The sequence below is a fragment of the Manis pentadactyla genome, chromosome 17 (assembly GCF_030020395.1).
Source record: "Manis pentadactyla isolate mManPen7 chromosome 17, mManPen7.hap1, whole genome shotgun sequence".
In the NCBI taxonomy this organism is placed as follows: domain Eukaryota; kingdom Metazoa; phylum Chordata; class Mammalia; order Pholidota; family Manidae; genus Manis; species Manis pentadactyla.
Genome location: NC_080035.1, coordinates 64,201,184 through 64,221,386, shown reverse-complemented (window position 1 = coordinate 64,221,386; position 20,203 = coordinate 64,201,184). Strand labels below are relative to the sequence as shown.

The following is a 20,203-nucleotide window of genomic DNA, read 5'->3' as shown; positions in this document are numbered from 1 at the left end:
CTTCCCTCCCAGCTTTATTCCTCACCAACCCGGACAGTGCCCTGACCTGTGTGCCGTCTGCACGGAGGTTGGGTGGGATAAACACAGAGCCGTGGGCCCAGCAGGCATGTGGGGTCAGGGCCTGGATCCGTCCTGGCACCACTGTGCTCAGCAAACACAAGTGGCTGTGTTTCTCCCAAGGGTATCTCAGCTGGGGTTCTGGAACCCTAGAAGCACCTTCAGGGGTTACTCTTTCTTATGTTAGTCCCAGGGGCTGCCTCCCTTTTCTACAACCTGGAGCCAGGGGCAGCGGGGTGAGGGCAGAGGCAGGGCGGCGCCCGCAGGCCCACATACTGATCTGTCTCCTGCTCACTTCTTCTCGACACCAGCTGGGAATTGCTGCCCAGTCATTGCTCATCAGCACCTTTTCTCTGAGGAGCAAACCAGAGCCTCGGAGCATCCCGGGAGCACGTGTCTTACAGCGAGTCTCTGTTCTCCTGGGGGCCCCATCACCCCACAGGGACAGCCACAGGTCCGACAGCGCTCACCATGCAGAAAACCACACTGTTATGTAATGTCTACCAGGTACCAGAAAACCAATCTAGGTCCAATAACACGAATTCTTCTGTAAATCCCACATGGGAGATCACTGAATGGGCAAAAGCGGCCAAATAGGAATTTTATGGGTGGGGCAGAAACAATCCCTAGGAAAAAATGCAAACCTTTCAGAGACAGATCAACACTTCCTTTATCACTGTATACAGCTGCCTTTATCCAGTGGGGGGACATTTAATTTGGAAAAAAAAAACCCACAGGGAGAAGAACTACATTTTACATAATTTTTTTATTCGTTGTTCCATGACTGCACTTTGAATCCAGAAGATTCCTTTGACTGCTTTCAGCTGGCTACATCTTCACTCGCTCAGGGACTGGACACTTTATCAAGCGCCTCCTGTGCTTCAGGCCCCGGGGCACACCCTGAACCTGAGCATACACCCTGGAGGACAGATGTCACCTGCTCCCGACTCTGGGTTGGGGTGGCAGGAATTACAGTTGAGGATGAGCAAAGACAAATGCTTAATATCGAGAGGATTTATCAAAGGTGACTTAACATTATTGATTTCTGGCGATAAAGTCCTAGCTATTTGTGAAGGCACTTTAATTAAGCTCTTACATAGGTCTCAGTTCCAAGGGACAGAGGCTCCAGCCCGGTGCAGGCATTCTGACACCTGCCACACGGGTACTCTGACAGGCAGGGCGCAGGGTGTCCTTCACGTCACAGAGGCTGCAGGCTGCTGAGCACAGACAGAGTGTGCAGGGAGCTACAGTACAGACTTGGCACGGGGCGAGAGGCTGCTCTGTTCCTGCGCGGTGGTGACGGGCAAAGGTGGGAGGGGATGGCTGCTGGCCACCCTTGCTCCTGGGCCCGTGCCCCAGCTCAAAATCAAAGTAGAGGTTGTGTCCCCTTGGAGATTGCTAACCCCAAATTCCAGCATGGCAGCCTGTGGCAGTGCAGGGAGAGGGCACTCAGGGACCCCTGGGGCAGAGCTGCTTTCTCTTCCTCACTGCCTGGGTTTTCTGGGCATGAAGGTGGGGGCTCTCCTTTTGCACAGAGTGCTACAGACACTGGCCTGACACGAGTGGGTACTGGAGGTGTGAGCATGTGATGGTCAGTGTCCTCCTGGATGCGACAGCACCCTACAGACCTGCCAGGTCATCACAGGGCCTGGAAACACAGTACAGCCCTTTCTCTCCAGGGCCAGTCGGTCATCTTGGGAGGCGACTGTAGCTCACCCCTGGGCCTGCGAGATGCTGAGCTGTGGGAACTGCACCGGGATGCCTCTCCTCCTCTCTTTGTAAAGCACTCTGCCAAGTTAGGGGGACAAAAGCTCTGTCCCCAGGCAGGAGCCACTGCTGAGATACTCCCAAGCACACAGAAGTGTCCTTTGTCGACTTAATCCACTAGAGGAAAGAAAGGGACAATATTTTCCTGGCAGGCCACCTCTGCTGCTCACCAGCAGGCAATGAGCTGCCCCTGAGAGGTCTCCTGTGCCTCCCTGTCCACTTTCCACATGCCCGTGTGACCGCTCCACGGCTTCTCAGGGCAGGTTTTATTTGGAAATGATTTAGATTTGCAGAAAGGTTGCAAAGATAGTGCAAAGGCCCTGTACACCCTTTGCCCAGAAGTGATGCTGCTGTGCCAACATCTCCCTAACTTTGGCACATTTTGTCAAAACTGGAAATTAACACGAGTCTGTTAATTACAGACTCTATTAGAATTTTACTGCTTTTCCCCTGATATCCTTCCTTTTTTCCAGGATCCAACCCACAGTACTGCATTGCATCCCGAGGAGGTTTTTACAAAAGAGCTTATTGCTTCAAAGCTCACCGCTTCACGCAAGGCAGCAGAGCACGACCTAACGGAACATCCCGCGCAGCAGGCTGGCAGGAGCGGCAGGGGATGCGCGGTACCAGCACGAGGAGGAGCCCAGGTCCAGGCATGTGGGGGCTCAGAATCTCCTGGGAGGGCAAGCTTCCAGGGAGGGCTAAGGATGCTGCTGGTGACTTGCACTTCCTTTGAAATCCACGCCCTGACCACATGGACGGGACTGGAGACGCCACGCAGTCTCCCTGGGATAGACACCAGCTTCCTCCAGGGATGATGAAAAGAAATGGCACGGACCCCAGGGAGGCCAATGAAATCAGGGTTAGTGAGTCACGGCGGACCTCACCTGTCCCAGGAGAGTAACCGAGGGGAGAGCTACAAGGGGAGAGGCGAGAGGCAACCACCAAATACCCTTGCCTCAGCTGATCAAGTACCACTCCCTGGATTCCAGAAGCTTCTCATCCCATGAAGATAAAAAGCCTCATGCAGTGTATTTACTTTTTAAGTCATATCCTGGAGCAGCCCAAATGCTCACCGGGAAAAGCATCCCCATTCCCAGTGTCACAGCTGCCAAGGGTCAGAGCCAGCACCCCTGTGGTCTCTGCACAGGGAGGGGCCTGCTGTGCCTGTGGGCTGTGTGCCCTCAGCCCTGACTCTCCAACCTGGGGTGCACCTGGCTGCTGGAGTACCCCAGCACGACCGCCCAGCACAGCTCTCCAACCTTCCCTCCCGTTCCAGAAACAAAGCCTCCTGTGCCCTGGGGCCAAACATCCAGGCTGGGCTGGGGCCTCATGCCCCCAAGGCCAGTGTGTAGGTCTCGGCCTAGAGGCCACCAGCTACTGCACAGACTGCCCGTTTGCAAGCAGAACCAGCCAAGGCCAGGGTTCCATACCTCACCTACCACCTTCCCCAGCAGCGTTAACGCCAACGGATGCTGGCAGATACAGAGAGAAGACGATTCCTGAGCTTTTTCTAAGTCCTCTGATCAAAGAGAAACATTCCTTTTCAAACTTAAAGAACAAGACATTTCACAACCACCTTCCACATAGTGCTATTGCCATTACACTATCAAATATAATGTTGAAAAGTTATATATGCATTGTACTTCCATCTTCCCTAAAATTTTCTGTTACTTAATGGAAGCTAGTCACCCATTTTTTACTGTCTCCCCAGAATGACAAAATTCTGATTTTTATTATTTTAGCAAAGTCTTTGTTTTCTATTCTATTCAAATCCCATGAGACACACCTTGGGCAGGTTATAAGCTCCCTGTGCCACCGTTTTCTCATATACAAAATCAGGGGAACAAAAGTGACCTACTCAGGTAGGCGTGATTTACTACAGGCTTAGATGGATTAATGCGCACAAACTGGCACCTGGGACATACACATTCATTAAATAATTATCTGCCTTCTTTGATAACCATTTACAGCTGCTTCTGCTACTAACCTCTTCAAGCTACAATCCACAGCCCTTTTCACCAACTGACCTACCCCTGGGTATAGTCCTTGGCACAAAAGGGGAAGGAGTCAGGATTCTTGAGCATGGCAGATAAATAGGGGAGGAGCTGAGCTTGCCACAATTATGAAAGAATTTTTATAACTATAGTTAAAGGTCAAGGAATTATTTCATGAGTAACAGCTATTAAAACCAGTGGTAAGTTAGAAGATTCATTATTGAATGCAACAAAATGCACATCTGTTGAATAATATGTTATGTCTCTAGTGAAATGATCCAAAAGTTTTTCTCTTTATTTGTAGATTTAAAATCTAAAGCCCAGAAAAATGAAATAAATGGGCAAGTGACTCCAATTGCTTCCCACCCCAATACTCTCACTCAGTGATCCCAAACTCTGGCATCAAGTGAGAATGCAGACTCCTTGCTCCACCCCAGGAGGTCTGATCAGAAGGTCTGAGAATGTGGGCCAGAGGTCGGACTTTTTAACCTGCCTCTCCAGGTGAGTGTAGGGGCGCAAGGAGTGCAGTCTGAGAAGCACAGCTATGCAATAAATGCTCTCCGTCCCATCCGAGGGTCAGGGAGAAAAGGGACTCCGGTGAGGCTGCAGCATCCTAGAGGCTGGGAGGAAGGCCTAGAGGTGTCCCGTGTGGGAGGGCACTGGCTTCTGCAACAAGCCAGGGATTATGCGCTTCCTGTTCAAAGTGAAGAAACTGGGGCTCAGGATTTGAGGCCAGGACAGCGCTGTGTTCCATACCCAGGTCTCTAACTGAAGCCCTCTCTACCCACTTTGGGATCAGTCCCCGATAAGTTTCCTGGGACCCTCACCATGCTCAGGAAGGGAAAAACCATTACAAAAGTGGTTCTAGGGGATGAGGAGTGTGGGAGGCTGCACAGCTGTGCACACACTCTCCACACGATGGGCGCTTTCCTAGCAGCCTCCCTCCTTTGAGGGTGGGCTGCTCCCGCGCATAGCTCTGGGCCATTCCTATACGGGCACGTGTGTCTCTGAACCTATCATAAGGGTCAACAGGTTGCTTTAAATATCTAGGTTCTGATGCTAAATCAGGACACGTGGAAAGCAAGGCGAGCCAGACCTGAGCCCTGAGACATTTGGCCTGGGATGCTCTGGTCAGTCTGCGGAGCCCTCTCCTGACTTCCTAACCTGGGCCCTGAACTGGAGCAGAAGGCAGCAGAAAAGTGAGGCTAAAGGTTCTTTGCCAGGCTCGGATAGAACAGTGGAAATAACAGAATTTAAATCAAAGCACGAACACAGCTTCGCACTCTCCCTGTGTGCCCACCCTACCCAGAGAGGGGGGTGGAATCCCCAGCAGGAGTCAGCTAGGGAATCAGGTGCTGCAGAAATCCCCATTCCATCAGGGTGCAGAAGGCTGGGGCTCAGGACACCTAGTAGGTGCCTCGATCTTCAGACCCAGTGTAAACATTTGTGTCACTCAAATGGAGTCCTGCAAAATGGTGGCACTCAGGCCATGTCACATAAAGCTCCTATAAAACTCAACTCAGAACATTCTAACATGCAGTCATGGGTGCAGAGGCAGTGCTGGCAGAGCCACCCTGAACGCCGGGCTGCTGGGGGACGCTCAGTAAACAGGGTCAAGGTGAGCCCCAGCAGCTAGAACCGCAGCTCTTCCAGGACACTTGGGAGAAAGCGAGCACTTTCGGCCATTGTTTCTCTGCGCTGGTTAAAACTAAGTACGAGTTGTCCGGGTCTTCCCCGGGCCCCGCCCATCCCCCCAAAGCCTCTCAGTCAAAAGAACACCGGAACTCTGCCTAGGGCAGTACCGAGCCACCCGCTTCTGAGTGGCACAGCCACGTTCTCCCGGGTCCCTGGTCGCCATGTGACTGACAGTCTAAGCCCGCTTCTGAGGCCGGGCTTCGCACACGCTTAGGAAAAGGATGCCGCAGGCTACGTTTTTGGTTACTGGCTCCGTGGACGAGCCGACACCTGTAACGCCCAGGAATCAGGGTGGGGAACCCCAGGGGAGGCAAACGCGATAAGTTCTTTGGGAAAAGCGAGCTTCTCAGAACCTGGGCTTGGTAGGGGCCGCCCGGGGACACACACTCAGGTGGGCACGCACGAGCTGCCTCTGGCAAGGCCGCCCGGTGTCCCAGCCTCTCCCGGGAGCGCGAACCAAACCCCGGGAGCGCGGGACAGGACTTACCGCGAGGACGCCCTGGGCCAGCAGCCCCACGGTCACGGCCCCCAGCAGCAGCCACCTGGATGGGGGAGGGGAGAAGTGCGCGGTGAGCGTGCGGCCGGCTTGCCGGGACCTCAAAGTCACTCGGAAGCCCCCGCGCGCGGGCCGCGGGGACGGGGCGGAAGGCCGCTTACCGCCGCAGGGCAGCGCTGGTCGCCGGGCACCGGTCTCCGTCCATGCTCCCAAGCCGGCCGCTCCGGGCTGCGGGCGGTCCCGCCTCGTCTGGAAAGCGAGAGACAAAGCGGGCTTAGCGGGAACCGGGGAGGGGAGCATCCTCGCGGGCCGCGTCCCCCTTCCCTGCAGGGGTGACCGAGGGCCTCCCCGCGACCGCACGGAAGGACGAGGCCTTCCCTCCGAGGCCGCTTTTGGCGCTGCCTAGCCGCGCCCGCTCGGTGCCCACCCCCAGGGAAGGGCGCCCCGGCCCGTGCCCGCAGCCCGGGGTGGCTCTCACCTCCCGCGCGGCCGCACGCCCGGAGGCTCCCGGGCCGCGCTCGTTCGTCGTGCCGCGGCGGCCGAGGGTGCGGAGCGCCGAGCCCTGGCGTCCCGGCGCGCGGCGGCACAATCCGCGGGCCGCGCGCTCCCGCCGCCTCTTACCCGCGCCGCAGGGTCCTCCCCTTTGAGGCGCCGCCCGCGCGCCGCCGAGGGGAGGGGGCAGCGCCAACAAATTGGGGAGCTCGCGGGGCCGCGCTCAGGTCTCCGCCGCGAGCCGCCGCGCCCGGGACGGTGCGCAGCCTTCGCGCCCCGGCCCTGCGGAGTGAGCCGCCCGCCGCGGCCCCCCGAGCGCCCCGCCGCCGCCCCCCGCCGTCCCCGCCGCCCCGGGCGCGCCGCCATGGGGCCCCGGCTCGGCCTCTGGCTGCTGCTGCCCGCCGCCCTCCTGCTCCACGAGGAGCGCAGTCGGGCCGCTGCGAAGGTGAGTCCCGGCCGGCTCCGCGCCCGGCATCTCGCCTGCGCCCCGGGCGCCCCGCGCGGCCCCTTTGTCCCCGGCCGGCGCCGCCCGTCCGCCCCACAGGGGTCGCGCGGGGCACGGCCAGGTGCCGCCTCCGGGCCGGTCCCTCTGCCGGTCCCCGTGGGCTGCGCCGCGCATCCATCAGGGAGCCTCCTTTGTTGTGGGCTGGGTAGGGCCGAGGTGGGGGGCTCGTCAGGGCCCGGGGCAAGCGAGCCGACCTCGGTGCACCCCGCTCAGGCTGCGGCGCCCGGCAGGGAGCGGGATTTGAACGCGCGCCGCGGGGCGCTCAGCGGCCGGGTGCCCGAACCTGCCCGGGGTGCCGGGCCCGGCGCAGGCCGGAGGGGTGGACGCGCGCCCCGCGCTGCTCGGAGCCCCACACATGTGCCAGGGGCCGCCCTGGGCGTGTTCCCCCGGTTCTTTGGAGGCTGCGGTGGTTGATGCGGAACGGTTCTGGGCCGTGTGCTGCAAGCAGCTGTATCTCTGCTTTCCCACGACTCTGCTGTTGCTAAAGCACGCCCGAGGCAGAAGTGGGCTCCTCTGCGGTGCAGCTTTAAGGGTTAGCATACTCGACGCGTTGTCTTTTATTAGCTGTGAATAAATATTATAACTACATTTATATTAGAGTGTGAAACCAAAACGAAACTCCATCTCATTGTTCTGTGTACAAACTGTTTTCCTCGTTTTCATTTCCTCCGGCTGTGTGCTTTCCGGGAAGGGATCTGGGGGTCCGGTTTGCAGGATAAAAACTTCCAGCCCGGGACACGGTCCTGGATGTATGTTGTTCGTTCCCTCTTTCCTTCCCTTTCAGAAAGAATAAAGAGCTCAGCTGTTCCCCAGTAGCAAAGCCTTGAGGACATAACCCCGGGAAAATGTGGCTCTAAATACATTTTGCATTTACCCTCCAAATGTTTAAAGATGATTTTGCCGTATTTCCCACTTGCTCTTTGACCGTTTCATATTCTATCCTGCTCTTAGGTTTTGTTTGCTTGTTTTTCTTACTTTCTTTTGGAAAAATGATATTCACAGACTGCACTTCACTGTATATAAATTATTAACAGTTACATGCCAGAATAAACAGGTAACAAGCACACGCCTCCATCCAGAGTGTGGCCCCTTGCTAGCAGCTCCTTCACTGGGGATGGAAAAGACTAATGGGCGCACCAGCAGTTACCTTCAGGCCATGCCTCCTTGCCCAGGGTCCAGCCCGGCACTATGGTCAAACTGCTCTCCAGTAATGACAAAATACTTTCAAAAGAGGAGGTTCCAGACACTTTATCTGGATGTAGAAATATTGACCAAAGATTGAACATGTCCAAGGAGAGATTGCTCAACCTGATAGCAAGTAAATGAGAGAAAGTTCTCTGCTTGGAAATGTGAACCTCTGGATTTAGATTTTCTGTGATAATATTAGCAAAGCAAAGCTAATTGTAAGAACTAGCTTTTCCAAAAGCCAGGACTTTAAGGAACCACTCACTATGGGAACCACCTGGGACATCATCACTCACATCTGTTGAGTTTAGGATTATTTCTCCTTTAATTATTCTTTGAAGCCCAAGTACATTGCTGTCTCCTGGCTTTGCTCTGTCCCTTAAAGAGTCACATAGTATTTCAAGATATCTAACATGTGGACACCCTCCGATCACCAACTGACTTAACAGATATTATTATTTTTCTTGGCTTAATTAGGTATGCATATGAGTTATGGGTGTACAAGAAAATCTATTTAAAATAGTTTCTGGCTAATTATCAAATTTGTTCATTTTTCATACCATCAATAATATTTTTGCTTACCTCCTTCCAAAGTCAGCTGTTAGGTAGACCAAAAAGCTAAAATAACTTCAGTATTGATCCAAGCAGCATGTTATTTAAAAATACATTTTGAATGATGAGATGCTGCAAATGGATCAAATCCTAATCTGGATGCCAACAGGAATGATTCTTGGGTTATTTGCCCCTTTGGAGTAACTGAATCACACTAACCTGCATGTGTGTGCACAAAGCATCTACTGGGGGCTGGGCATGAGTTGCATGTATGTATTTTTTCATATGAAAGGCTGTTTGATTTTTCTGTTTGACCATATCTGGTATGGTTATACTGTCCATTTACTAGTGGATGATTTTTTAAACCAGTGGCTCTGTCCCATGCTGCATCTGCCCCCCAAGTTTTCTTTCTTAGGAAAGGAAGAAAGGGGTACAGGTCTGAGACAGAAACGGCCCACAGTGCTGCGCCGAGGGTGCCCTCTGATCTCTGATGCCGTCACACTGAGCTGAGTGAATTGTTCCTCCCACAGCCTCAGACTCCTCCCTCCAACTGTCTGTGTGCCACTTCTTCATAAGTTACTCCTTGGGATCAGAAATGTGAACACTCCCCGAAGTGTGGTGGTGCCCGCCTAGCGGCTTTGGCATCCCCAGACCATTAGTCACTATCCTGGGACTGAACGACCCAGAACTCCAAGGAAATGAGGTTTAATTCCCCCTGGAAGATGGACTGCATTCTGCTGCTGGGTCGTTTAGATGAGAAGGCTGATTTCTGAGTTGGCCCCAATGACGGCAGTGTCCCCAGTATCTCAGGAATGATATTGGTGAAGACATGATGTAGACCATTTTGTCTTTATGCATAGAGTTGGGTCTGGATGAACCAGAAGAAATAATGTACATAAATAATGTATGTGTGGGAGTGGCCCCTCACGGAATCATTAGTGGTGATAATCCGTCACATTCACACACAGAGAGTGTGGTTTGGGGACAGAAGGATCATAATTTTGTGTCTTGCTAAGCAGAGGTTTAGCAGGAGTCATGAACTCGGTGCCTCAGTTTCCCTGGCAGATCTGTCCTTTCCTTCCTTCATGCTGCACCTGTGCCCTGAGCACTTGTTCAGGCCATGCACTCTCCCTGGGCTGGCCAGGCAGCAGTGTGGCGGACCCGCTGTCTGTCCTCAGGAAGGTCGTAGTCTGATGAGAAAGACTGAGAAAGGACCAGGAGAATACAGTTCGGGCTGGCAAAAGTGGCATCCGGGGCAATCCCAAGGCCATGGGAGCACCCATCCAGCATAGGGGAACGCAGGGAAGCTTCTGGACATACATCCCACCTCTCAGTCTGAGCGAGAGATAAGAACCATAGACTCAGCATCATATTTTCACATCCAGATCAGAATTATGGGGCCCTGTACGCAGGGGGTATGGCGATTCTCCCTTGTGCTTTGGCCCTAAAGCTCCTCCTTTGAGATATCAAGATGTCATTGTTTGTTACCGACAATCATTGTAGCTGAACTTTTCTCTCGCAGGGGTAGAGGGACACTGAGGGCAAAGTCTAGGAGAGCAGAGATAAGAAGCCCCTAGCCCCAGCCATGGGCATGGGGCAGACCCTCTCCTGAGGCTGCAGGTACACTGGGATGTTAGGAAAGCTGCTGCGTGGATGGGTGCTTCTAGGCGGGGGTGCCTTGAGGACCTGACCCAGAAAACCTACCCCCACTTGGACAAGGACATGAGAAAATTCACAAAACCTCCATTATCCATTAACAAGTCTGTCGGCAAATTTCTTGGGACTGGTAGAGGTGGTCATGGCTTTACAAGTTCCTTATTCAGTTAAGAGAGGGTAAAGAATTTGCAGACAGATTGAATCCACAAGTGACGCTCTAAAACAAATCCTTTTAGAAATCAAGCAGTGGATAGCAACACTTGTTCTAATGACGTATAGGACATTCGACATTCGTTACACTGACTGTTCCAGAAATTTAAAAAGGATCAGCCTCATTAGAAGGTGGCTCAGCAGATTTGGTATTTTGAGTTCTAGGGATAGAGTAAGCAAAAGTAACAATAGAAGGCCTAAAATAATATCATTAGAGCATTGTTCTTCCTGCCATTATTAAACAACCACTAAAAAATGTCAACTATAGAACAATACAAAAGACATATTCCTACCATTCTTATGCATACAATGAAAGGGGATATTAACCAGAGCATGTTTCAACAGTTTCCTTTGAGGAGCTGAACACTGTGAGAACCACTTTGGGGTGAATGTTTTTATAGTCTGGTGCGCAGTGAGCTCCTTCCATTCTGGACTTCCCCCACCCCCCTCATTCTCCTGCTCTGAGTCCAGCGCCTTGGGTCTCTCCTACTTGTTTTTCTTTCTCTGCTTCTCTGTTCTTCTTCCTCTTCCCAGACGCCTCCAGGTGGCCATGGCATGCGGCCAGCCTTCAGCAGGCCTCTCTCTTTCCTCTGTGCTGTGTACCCTCTCTCCTAAGGGGTTGACTGTCATCATTTGCTGTTCCATGGAGGTGACTCCAGACCTTCTTGAACTCCAGCCTCGTGTCGCACATTCCCATGGACATCTCACCTTGGCTTTGATCTCAGACTTAGCAGATATGTCCAGAATTGAACTTACCATCTTTTGCCCAGACCTATGGCCCTTCCCAGCTCCCCACTTCTGGTCCCTGGTGCCCTGATGTCTGCTGAGCCTCAGCCCGGATACCAGGGTGTCATCAGGGGCTCACCATCTCTCTCTTTAGCTTCCATGCCTCAGTCACCAAGTCCTCCCCCTCTCTCTGCATGCTTTCTGCTTGCTTCTCCCTCTCTGCATTCTTCTGTGGCTGTGACCCCTTCCAGGCCTCCTTACCATGTGCCAGGATTGCCCAGACCCCTCCTGGCTCCTGCAGCTCGTCTCAGCCTCGGGCTCTCTCCAGCCCATCCCTCGTGTCATCCTGAGGGCGTCTGTTCTCAGTGACCCGTTCATGACGTGTGATCCCCCTGCTCAGGAGCTGACAATGGCTGCCTGCCTCTGAACCAAATCCCACCTCTCTGGCTGGGGGTTCTCTGTTTGGTTTTTAATAAAGACAATTTTTTAAAGCAGTTTTAGGTTCAAAGCAAAATTGAGAGGAAGGTACAGAGATCTCCCACAGAGTCCTCCACGTGCACAGGCACGGGCTTCCCCATATCAAAGCAGATGCGACATTCGTCACGATTGATGAACCTACAGGGACTCATCGTCATCACCCAGAGCCCACCGTTGACCTTAGGGTCACACTTGAGGCTGCACGTTCTGTGGGTCTGGATGCATGTGTAATACATGCAGCGATCACTGTGGTGTCATTCAGAGTAGTTTCCCTGCCCTGAGGATCCCCTGTGCTCTGCCTCCCTCCCTCCCTCCTGACCCCTGGCAGCCACTGATCTTCCTGCTGTCTCTGTAGTTCCGCGTTTTCTGGAATCCCATATGGTGGGAATCATGCAGTAGGCAGCCTTTTCAGAATAGATTCTTTCACTTAGTAAAAGGCATTTAAGGTTCCCCCACGTCTCTTCGTGGCTGAGAGCTTGTTGCTTCTCAGCACTGAATCCTATTCCGCTGTCTGGAGCGGCTGCAGTGCGTCTGTCCATCTACCTGCTGAAGGACGTCTTGGTGGCTTCCATGTTTTGGCAGTTATGAATAAAGCTGCTGTAAACATATCTGTGGACGTAAGTTTTGAGCTCCTTTGGGTAAATACCTAGAAGTGTGCTTGTTGGGTCGTATGGTAGGTGTATGTTCAGTTGTGCAAGAAACCACCCAATGGTCCTGCAGGTGGCTTCCCCGCCTGCGTGCCCACTGGCTGTGACCGAGTGCCCCTCTGGCTCCCTGTGCTCGGCGGCACTGGGCGCTGTGACTGTGGATTTTGACTGTTCTAGTAGGTGTGCAGTGGGACCTCCTTGTTTAATTTGACCTGGGCCTCCTACCCTTCACAACGTGGGTCCATGGAATGTGTCTGGACTTAGTCTTCGCTACAGCACAACACGCAACTGAGGTCATTGTCAGGAAGGACTAATCTCTGTGTTCTGCGGAACAGTGTAATCTCTGAACCCTGGGCCCCTAACCCACCGAAGCAGGATAATGTCCTGTCTATGGAAATCTTCAGGCTTCATGCTGAGTGTGCACTGGAAGCAAGCACACCCCCAAGGGACATGGGCTGGGGGCGCGTCGCCTTAGGTGTGTCAGTCTGACCCCCTGACAAGCCCGAGACGCTGAGGGCGCAGCTTGCTTTAGAATGCCCCTGCTGTCTGGGGCGTGCCTGGCACACGGAGGGAACTCATTGCTTACTTGTAATTGGTTCTAATGTTTCTGGCCGGCTTTCGCTCAGGACCTTGGGAGAGGCCCCGCCGTGACTGTGTGCCGGCTCCTGTAAATGCTGTTACACTGCTGACCCCTGTGGTAGTATTAGAGAACACACCCAAAATTAATGCCAAACAAAGGTGTTTCCTCTTAATTTGGAATTTGGAGGAGATACTCCACCACAGACTAAACACGATTTTGGAATATATACAAGGCTGGACTCTTTATGTAAATAGTTTATTCCGTGGGTTAGTAATATTCCTATCCTTGATATATTTGCTTTTTCATCCACATACTCTAAGACCGTTTTATGTCATTGGCGTTTTAAAACTTGCTTGATTTGTGGTAGAGGAAGACAGAAATGCAAAGTATGCAGATCAGACATTAAAGCAGTGTTCACAGGCCGTGCAGGCTTGAGTCTATCTGTCGGGTAAATCTCTTGCTGATAAAGAAGAATCTCAGCTTTTATTGCTCTTGGAGTTAATACTTTGTTCAGGGTTTTGGGATTACTATTGTTCATTACTGAATAATATCTTAGTGTGCTGTGGGCATTTCTTTCTCACTCAGATTAACTGGCTGTGAACTGGAAGAAGCCAGTTTGAAGTCAGTTGCTCTATTCCCATTTCACCAAGTATGCTGTCATTTGGAGAAGCCATTTGTATGTTCACTTAGAGTTTAGCTGATAAAATAAATGTTGTCCAACTCAGCTGAATCATGGGAGACACAGTATTCCTGTATTTGACATTTAAAATTGTTAAAAAAGTTGTATTGAGTTGTTGTCTTACCAAAGAAGTGTATTTCTTTATGAAGAACAAAACCCACTTTTTTTTAGTTGTAACTCAAGATGTTTCCAAAGCTGTTTGCAACACGCTTCCTAGGAGCCCCTCACACCTAGAGGCGAAGGGGGCCTGGAGCGTGGTGGCACACGGAGGCACATGGCTCCATCCCAGGATGGTACTTCTGACCTAAACCCCTGCAGTTAGCAGAGGGGGCGCTTTTGCAGGTTCCAGTTCAGTCCTGGCTTCCTGTTTCAGAAAGTGACACATGAGCACAGATGCCGGGCCTACTCCCAGAGTCCCTGACACGGGGGTGCAGGTGCACCTGAGGACCGCCCTCCTGTGATGCATGCTCTGGCCCCATGACACGGATCTTGTCCATTCTCCTCGTCCTACAGGGGCAGGCACGTGATGGATGTGAGCTATGAACACGAAATCCTGGACATCAGTTTGCACTTGGATAGAAGCTGAGCCACTGCGTTTAAAATGACTCCCAATTTTCATTCCTTCTTTTCCTATGGCTTGTCCCTCTTGGCAGTTTTGGTTCCAGCCCTGTAGTGCCATTGCAGGGTTAGGAGGGAAGAAGGTTCTAGAGGCATGCATGTAGAGTGTTATGAGGCTTGAGAACTGGTTTGGTAAGCGTGTGGCTGATGAGAAGGGGGTGCAGCTGGTCCCTCAGAGTCCTCCCTCCTGAGGACATGGGATCCGGAGGCTACCTGCTTTGTCAGAGTGCCACCTCCATGGCTGTGTTCCCACCCGCACGCCTGCCAAGGATGGGCGGGCTGTTTGCCTGGAGGCTGGCCACACCAGAGCCCAGCCAGGGTTCGTGAGGCCGGACCCCCAGCGGGCAACCCCGGCTTCTTGCAGCGCCACCCTTACCCACCTCTTCCCCCTGCCTTGGCCGCCCTACTTCCTAAGGAGGAATTTCTGTTTATATCTTACTATGGCCACATCCATTTCCTGGATATTAAAGACCATTTGGGGTTACCGGTTTAAAATAACTCCTAAATTTCAGTCAGGAAATGGCCTAAAAAATTATGATAAACTTGCCAAAGTGAGAAGATGGGGGAAAATTCTGCAGTATGGGTATTTCAGCCTCTGGATTCCATGTATCTTGGAGAAGAACACAAACCTGGTCCAGAATCAACACTCTGCACCAACAAACTGGGAGGACATGCTCCCGACTAACAGGGCGTGCGGCAGGCCGTGTGCCCAGCTCACCCTTCATTCTTATCTTTAACAAACATTTTTTGCACGCAAAAATCATGCTAACAACAGATGCTTTTTATCAGTTCATTAAACCAATTTGGAACAAATAGTGATTGGGTGCCTTAGTAGTAATTCGATTTTCTTTTCCCAAATACTTGAAAATAATGAGATTGTATTTCTCTATCCTGGAATTTAGGCTGTTTAAACTTAAAAAAAATTCTATGATTAATTATTTTTTATTATTTCTTGTTGACCTGAGATATTTTCTCTTCTTTCACGGATAATCATCCATTAATATATTACAGAGATAGGTGTTTTTTTTCTCTTGACTGGATAATTCATTTAAAATATATGTAACTTTGTACATTATTTCAGGCTAGGAGCCAAATTTGTAACCAAAGCCCCTTTCCACCCTTTCTAATATCAGTGAAAATAAACCATGGCTAAGAATTCACTTAAGCCTGTAGAATAGATTAATAGGCTCATAGCTCAGTATCTTAATTCTGACATTTAACTCTGCTTGATAAATGTGTGCTGAACTCTCAGTTGGGGTCAGAAAATATGTGAGTAAGTAGAATTGTTCTTATTTTTTGTATTCTGATATAGGCCCAAGTTAAATTAAGAATAATTTTAGCAATGATATTATAGATGCTATGCTGAAAAATTTAAACTTTCACTGTTCTCTTCGTGCTCCAAAAGTTTTTGCTTAAATTGTAAAACTCTAGAACAGAGTGTCATATAATCCCAGACTCTGCAGCCAGGCCACATGGCTTGAATTCTTGATTTACCAGCCTACTCAGCCTCTCTGCCCGTTGCCTCTCTGTGAGGCCGGGATGATAGCACTATTCCTTTATGGGAGTGTCATGAAGGCAGTACATGTGATAATATGTGTAAAGCACACAGAAGAGTGACTGTCATATCACAGGGCCAAGAAATGTTAGCTCTTATTATTAACTTCATTGTTTTATTATTGATAGTCACCTGTAACTAAAACTATGGGGACTGAAAAATATCTTTATTTTACCTCCACTTCATCCCTTAAAATAAGATAAGCTCCTTGGATAATTTACAAATATTAGGATTGTTATAGCATTCACATTCACCCACTTTAAGTTTTCAATGCATAATTTTTCAGGGTGTAATTCTACCCCTACAGTATTCTGAGATGGAAAGCAGGGCTTGGAAGTGTGAGAAAAGTAAAAGAAACAGGAGCAAACTGAAATGCAATAAATACATTGCAATGACGTCATGTAGGAAGAGCAACACCGCCAGTATCAAACTGTGAGATGGCCTGAGAGCTGGTGTTTGACCGCGGTTCAGAAGACGGCTGTCTTCCTCCGTTTCTGCTGTGAGCAAACCATGTGAGAGGGGCACCGTTTATTAGGGCATCATGCCTGAGGGGACCGCCTCCTCCCTCCTTGGGGAGCGGGGCAGGGCACCCTGCCTTGGCACCCCAGTGCAGGCCTCCCCGCCCTGGGCTCTGTTTGCCCAGTTTGCCCAGTGCCTGTGGCTTCCTGGAATCTCATCCTTGACTCCTGTAATTTTCCTTGCACACCAGCTGAGTTCAGAGTTCATGGGTCTAGCTGCAGACGATGGCCCAGCTGTTAGTGACTGATCCATCACTTCTGATAGGTCCCCTTAGCGCAGCCAGGTGTGAGGTCACTTGGTGGTTCTGGTGGTTTTGGTGTGAGTGCAGGTAGAGACAGGTGTGGGCGTGGCCCCTCCAGGGCTGGGGAGCACGTGTGTCTCCGAGGCTGATCCCACTTCAGGGCCTGTCTGTGTGCCTGGGCCCCACATTTCCCATGATCCACAGTGTCTGTGGGCACCAGAGGGGGTCTTCCAACTGTAGAAACATCTGCTGCTGAGACCCATTTAGAACTGACCTTAGGTCGAAGTTGGAAAGCCACAGAGTGGGGAGCGCAGGAAGCAGCTTCAGGGTGACCACAGAGGAAGGTGTTTCTCTGTTTAAAAGCCTACAAATGGGGCAGCCTGTATGGCCTGATAAAGGGTCTTTCTTTGGGAAAGACCATGTCTTAGGAAATGAATCTTATTTGCATTTTACACTAAAATGATCATTTGCAGGGTGTTAGAGCCTTTATATGTTAAGTGCCTTCCATGTATGTATATATGGATTATAGCTACATGTATATACACACACATTATATGTAAGCATAACATGAATATGCTCTCTGTAGTGATACAGTTAATATTTGTTCACGTATTCATTCATGTAATAAATATTTACTATACACTCACGGTGTGCCTGGCACCTGTTTAGATACATGACAAAACAGACCCTCAAAGGGTGTTCATAGAATTAATACAACCAATTTTGGCCTTTCGTCATGCTGACCTAGAAATTATTTAAAAGCTGTCCATTTTTGCTGTTTGAGTTGTGGCTCAGCCTCAGAAATTCAGCCTGGTTAAAAGAGTTGTAAGGGAGAAAACTAAAGTCCTTTGTAGAAAATATTATCTACTTTATATCTCTAACCGACATTCAGGGTTGTCCTGCTTATTTAGAAATTAGAAATTTTGAAATGTCTCTAGAGTAGGCAATGAGTTAGCTGGATTTTCCTCTCTGCCCTGGGAATTATGCAAAGCAGGCTATGGGCAGAACGACTTGGATTTAGGGTGGACAAAGGCATCATATGTGGAAATACCAGATGTAAGAACGGAGATTTCAAACAGCGGCTGAGTTTCTATAGCATTCATGGCTTCCAGGCATTTTGAGGAGAATGGCGTGTGTCACCACAGTGATGAGGCAAGAACACTGTCCTCTGCCTTAAAGTTGCTGTGGGGTCAAGTGGGCAGGAGCCTGTGTGAAGGGGCTTGGGGCAAACGGAAAGGGGGCTGCTTTTGTGATCAGCAGGGACACAGCCCAGGGCCTGTAGTTCCAAAGGACCCCCACTGTATACTGTACCCCGCTGTGGGACAGACTGCTGCAATGTGGAACAGCACCCAGAAAAGGGGAGAGCCTATATTCTCTGGCTCACAGCTGCCTTGAACCTGCAGGCGTTATGGTCACAGTTAACCCCTGAGCTCTTTTCTCTGAGTTACACTATTTGGCAAAATTGAAATCTTGTATCAAGGACCAAGGTTTTACCAAAACCATCTAATTTGTGAGTGAGGGATTAGTGTATCAGAAACATGAAGACTCTGTGAAAATACTGAGTGGCTTAAATAAAGAAAACGCAGGTCAAAGTTCTTGGCAAAATGTGTTGGCAAGCTGTCCTAGACAACTGGCAGTGCCCCTCCCATATTATCTTGCAACTGTGAAAAGCTATTAATGTGGGGGAAAGATACAATGTAAAAATCTCTGATGAAATGTATGATATTACAGAGCCTTTTTGCTGGGAAATAAAGAAATGATCCTTAATAAGCTTAGTCCCTTAGTTGGCAGTTTTTTTCTTGCGGTGTCGGAGAGCACAGGGGAGGTACGGTCAGCTGATGCTTCCGGTGTGTCCAAATGTCACTTTTAAAAATGCAGCCCTGACTCTGGGTTGCTGTTTCTGAGCCATATCTGCCGTATCTGAGTGGAATTTGAGAGAATGCAGTGTGCATTTGAAGGCTGTGTGTGCCACAGCAAAATAACTGGGATGAGTTTCTCATTATTAACCACCTTGCAGGTAGACGCAACAACTGCCAGCTCGTATAGTGTTTTATCCCTTCCCAGAGTCAGAGCCCCGGCACACGTGTGAGCCATCAGTTTTGGCAGCCAGAAGGCATGCAAAGCAGACTTTTCTTTATGTGCAAGTTTTATAAACTGCTGGTCTTGTTCCTTGAAAATGTGGGACTAGGTTAATTTGCAGAGGAGGGCACTGTGGTGCCGGGTGGGGGGTGTAGCAGCACAGGTGTTGGGCTCAGGCTGGCTGGTTGGCCCCCTGTGTCCTGAGCAGGAGGAAGCATTCATGCAACGCATCCGCCAGTGAATCCAGTTTTTGCCAACAGTGGAAGGAGAGTGACCGAAAATGCTTTTGTGGGGAGCTCTTGGGGAGAGGTCCAGGTGGGAATCAGTCAGGCTTTCTTTCCTCACAGTCAGAGTCTCCCTGTGACTATGAGGTGTGTCGTCTTCAGCCACTCAGTGAGACACCCAGCTGGTGTCTCTGCATGCTGGCAACAGCCCTGCCTGAGCAGGTATGTGTCTCCCAGCCCTCCACATGGAGGTGACTGTCTTGGATGCCACGACTCCTACCTGCCTACCTGCCAGAAATGCCCACTGAAGTCCTGCTGCCTCCCATTTCTGGGGCCCTGCAGTCTATTCCAGCAGGGGGCTTGGAGCCCTACCCAAGTAGCCCTCCCGGCCTGGGTCTTCCTGACATTTGGTCCCTGTTTCTCTCTCTTGTTAAAATAAATTAAGGGTAAATGGTGGTCCCTGTTTCTCTCTCTTGTTAAAATAAATTAAGGGTAAACCCAGCCCATAATTATATTGATGGGAAAGTTTAGACTCAAGAAATAATAGTCTAGTAACCATTTTGCAATATAGAGGTGTATCAGATCAGCATGTTGTACACCTTACACTTAGATGATGTTGTATATCAATTATACCTCAATAGAACTGGAAAAATGTCATCAAATTAAAATAAATTCAACTTACAAGTAAAAAAAATTATAGTCTAGACCACAGCACAGCCTCTAGTTGGGGGCGGATCCATGAATACCTTGAAATCGTATGTACAGTGAGTGAGTCTGTGCCCGTGCATTTTAAAGGAGGCAATGCTTGGAGCATTTTTCAGATGCTTAAAGAGATATATACCCATAAACTGTTAGTATAGAGGCTTTGATAGCTGATTTAAAAATGTGTTGAAAAAGGTCTATCAAGGAAAAAGCTCTCAAATTTGGCAGTAGACAAGAATAGAGCTAAATTTGGCAATGCCTCCAAAGAATTGGCTCAGAGGAAGAGGCAGGATGCAGGCCCTTCTGAGGGTGGTGGGGAAGTTGGTTAAGGAAGACAGTCTTGGAAAACATTAATCTTATTGTCTACAGCAGATGCTTGGTGCTTCTCTCCTGTTTCCTGGAACCTCTGATTGCCTTTGCATGTGTGCATACCCCTCTTCTCAGCTGCATTTCAGCTTCTTTGTGCTCCTTCAGTATCCGGCACAGTATGTGAGCATCTTTATATAGAAGAGGCACTCTCCTGATGTTTGTTGATTGGCTAGTT

The 20,203-nt window shown here is 50.4% G+C and overlaps 2 protein-coding genes across 2 annotated transcripts in view; one reads left to right on the top strand and one right to left on the bottom strand.

Annotated features, from left to right (window-relative positions):
• Positions 1-6,618, bottom strand: part of COL4A2 (collagen type IV alpha 2 chain) — a 157,857-nt gene extending 151,239 nt beyond the window's left edge. Inside the window, exons 1-3 of the mRNA XM_036893619.2 lie at positions 6,491-6,618; positions 6,174-6,261; positions 6,004-6,058 (exon numbers count right to left, since the gene is read on the bottom strand). Of these exons, the coding sequence (XP_036749514.2) occupies positions 6,004-6,058; positions 6,174-6,217 (99 nt within the window). The 5' untranslated portion in view covers positions 6,218-6,261; positions 6,491-6,618. The remainder of the gene's footprint in view (positions 1-6,003; positions 6,059-6,173; positions 6,262-6,490) is intronic.
• A 112-nt stretch (positions 6,619-6,730) lies between these two features.
• COL4A1 (collagen type IV alpha 1 chain) overlaps positions 6,731-20,203 on the top strand; it is a 130,629-nt gene continuing 117,156 nt past the window's right edge. Inside the window, exon 1 of the mRNA XM_036893621.2 lies at positions 6,731-6,949. Coding sequence (XP_036749516.2) covers positions 6,869-6,949 — 81 coding nt within the window. The 5' untranslated portion in view covers positions 6,731-6,868. The remainder of the gene's footprint in view (positions 6,950-20,203) is intronic.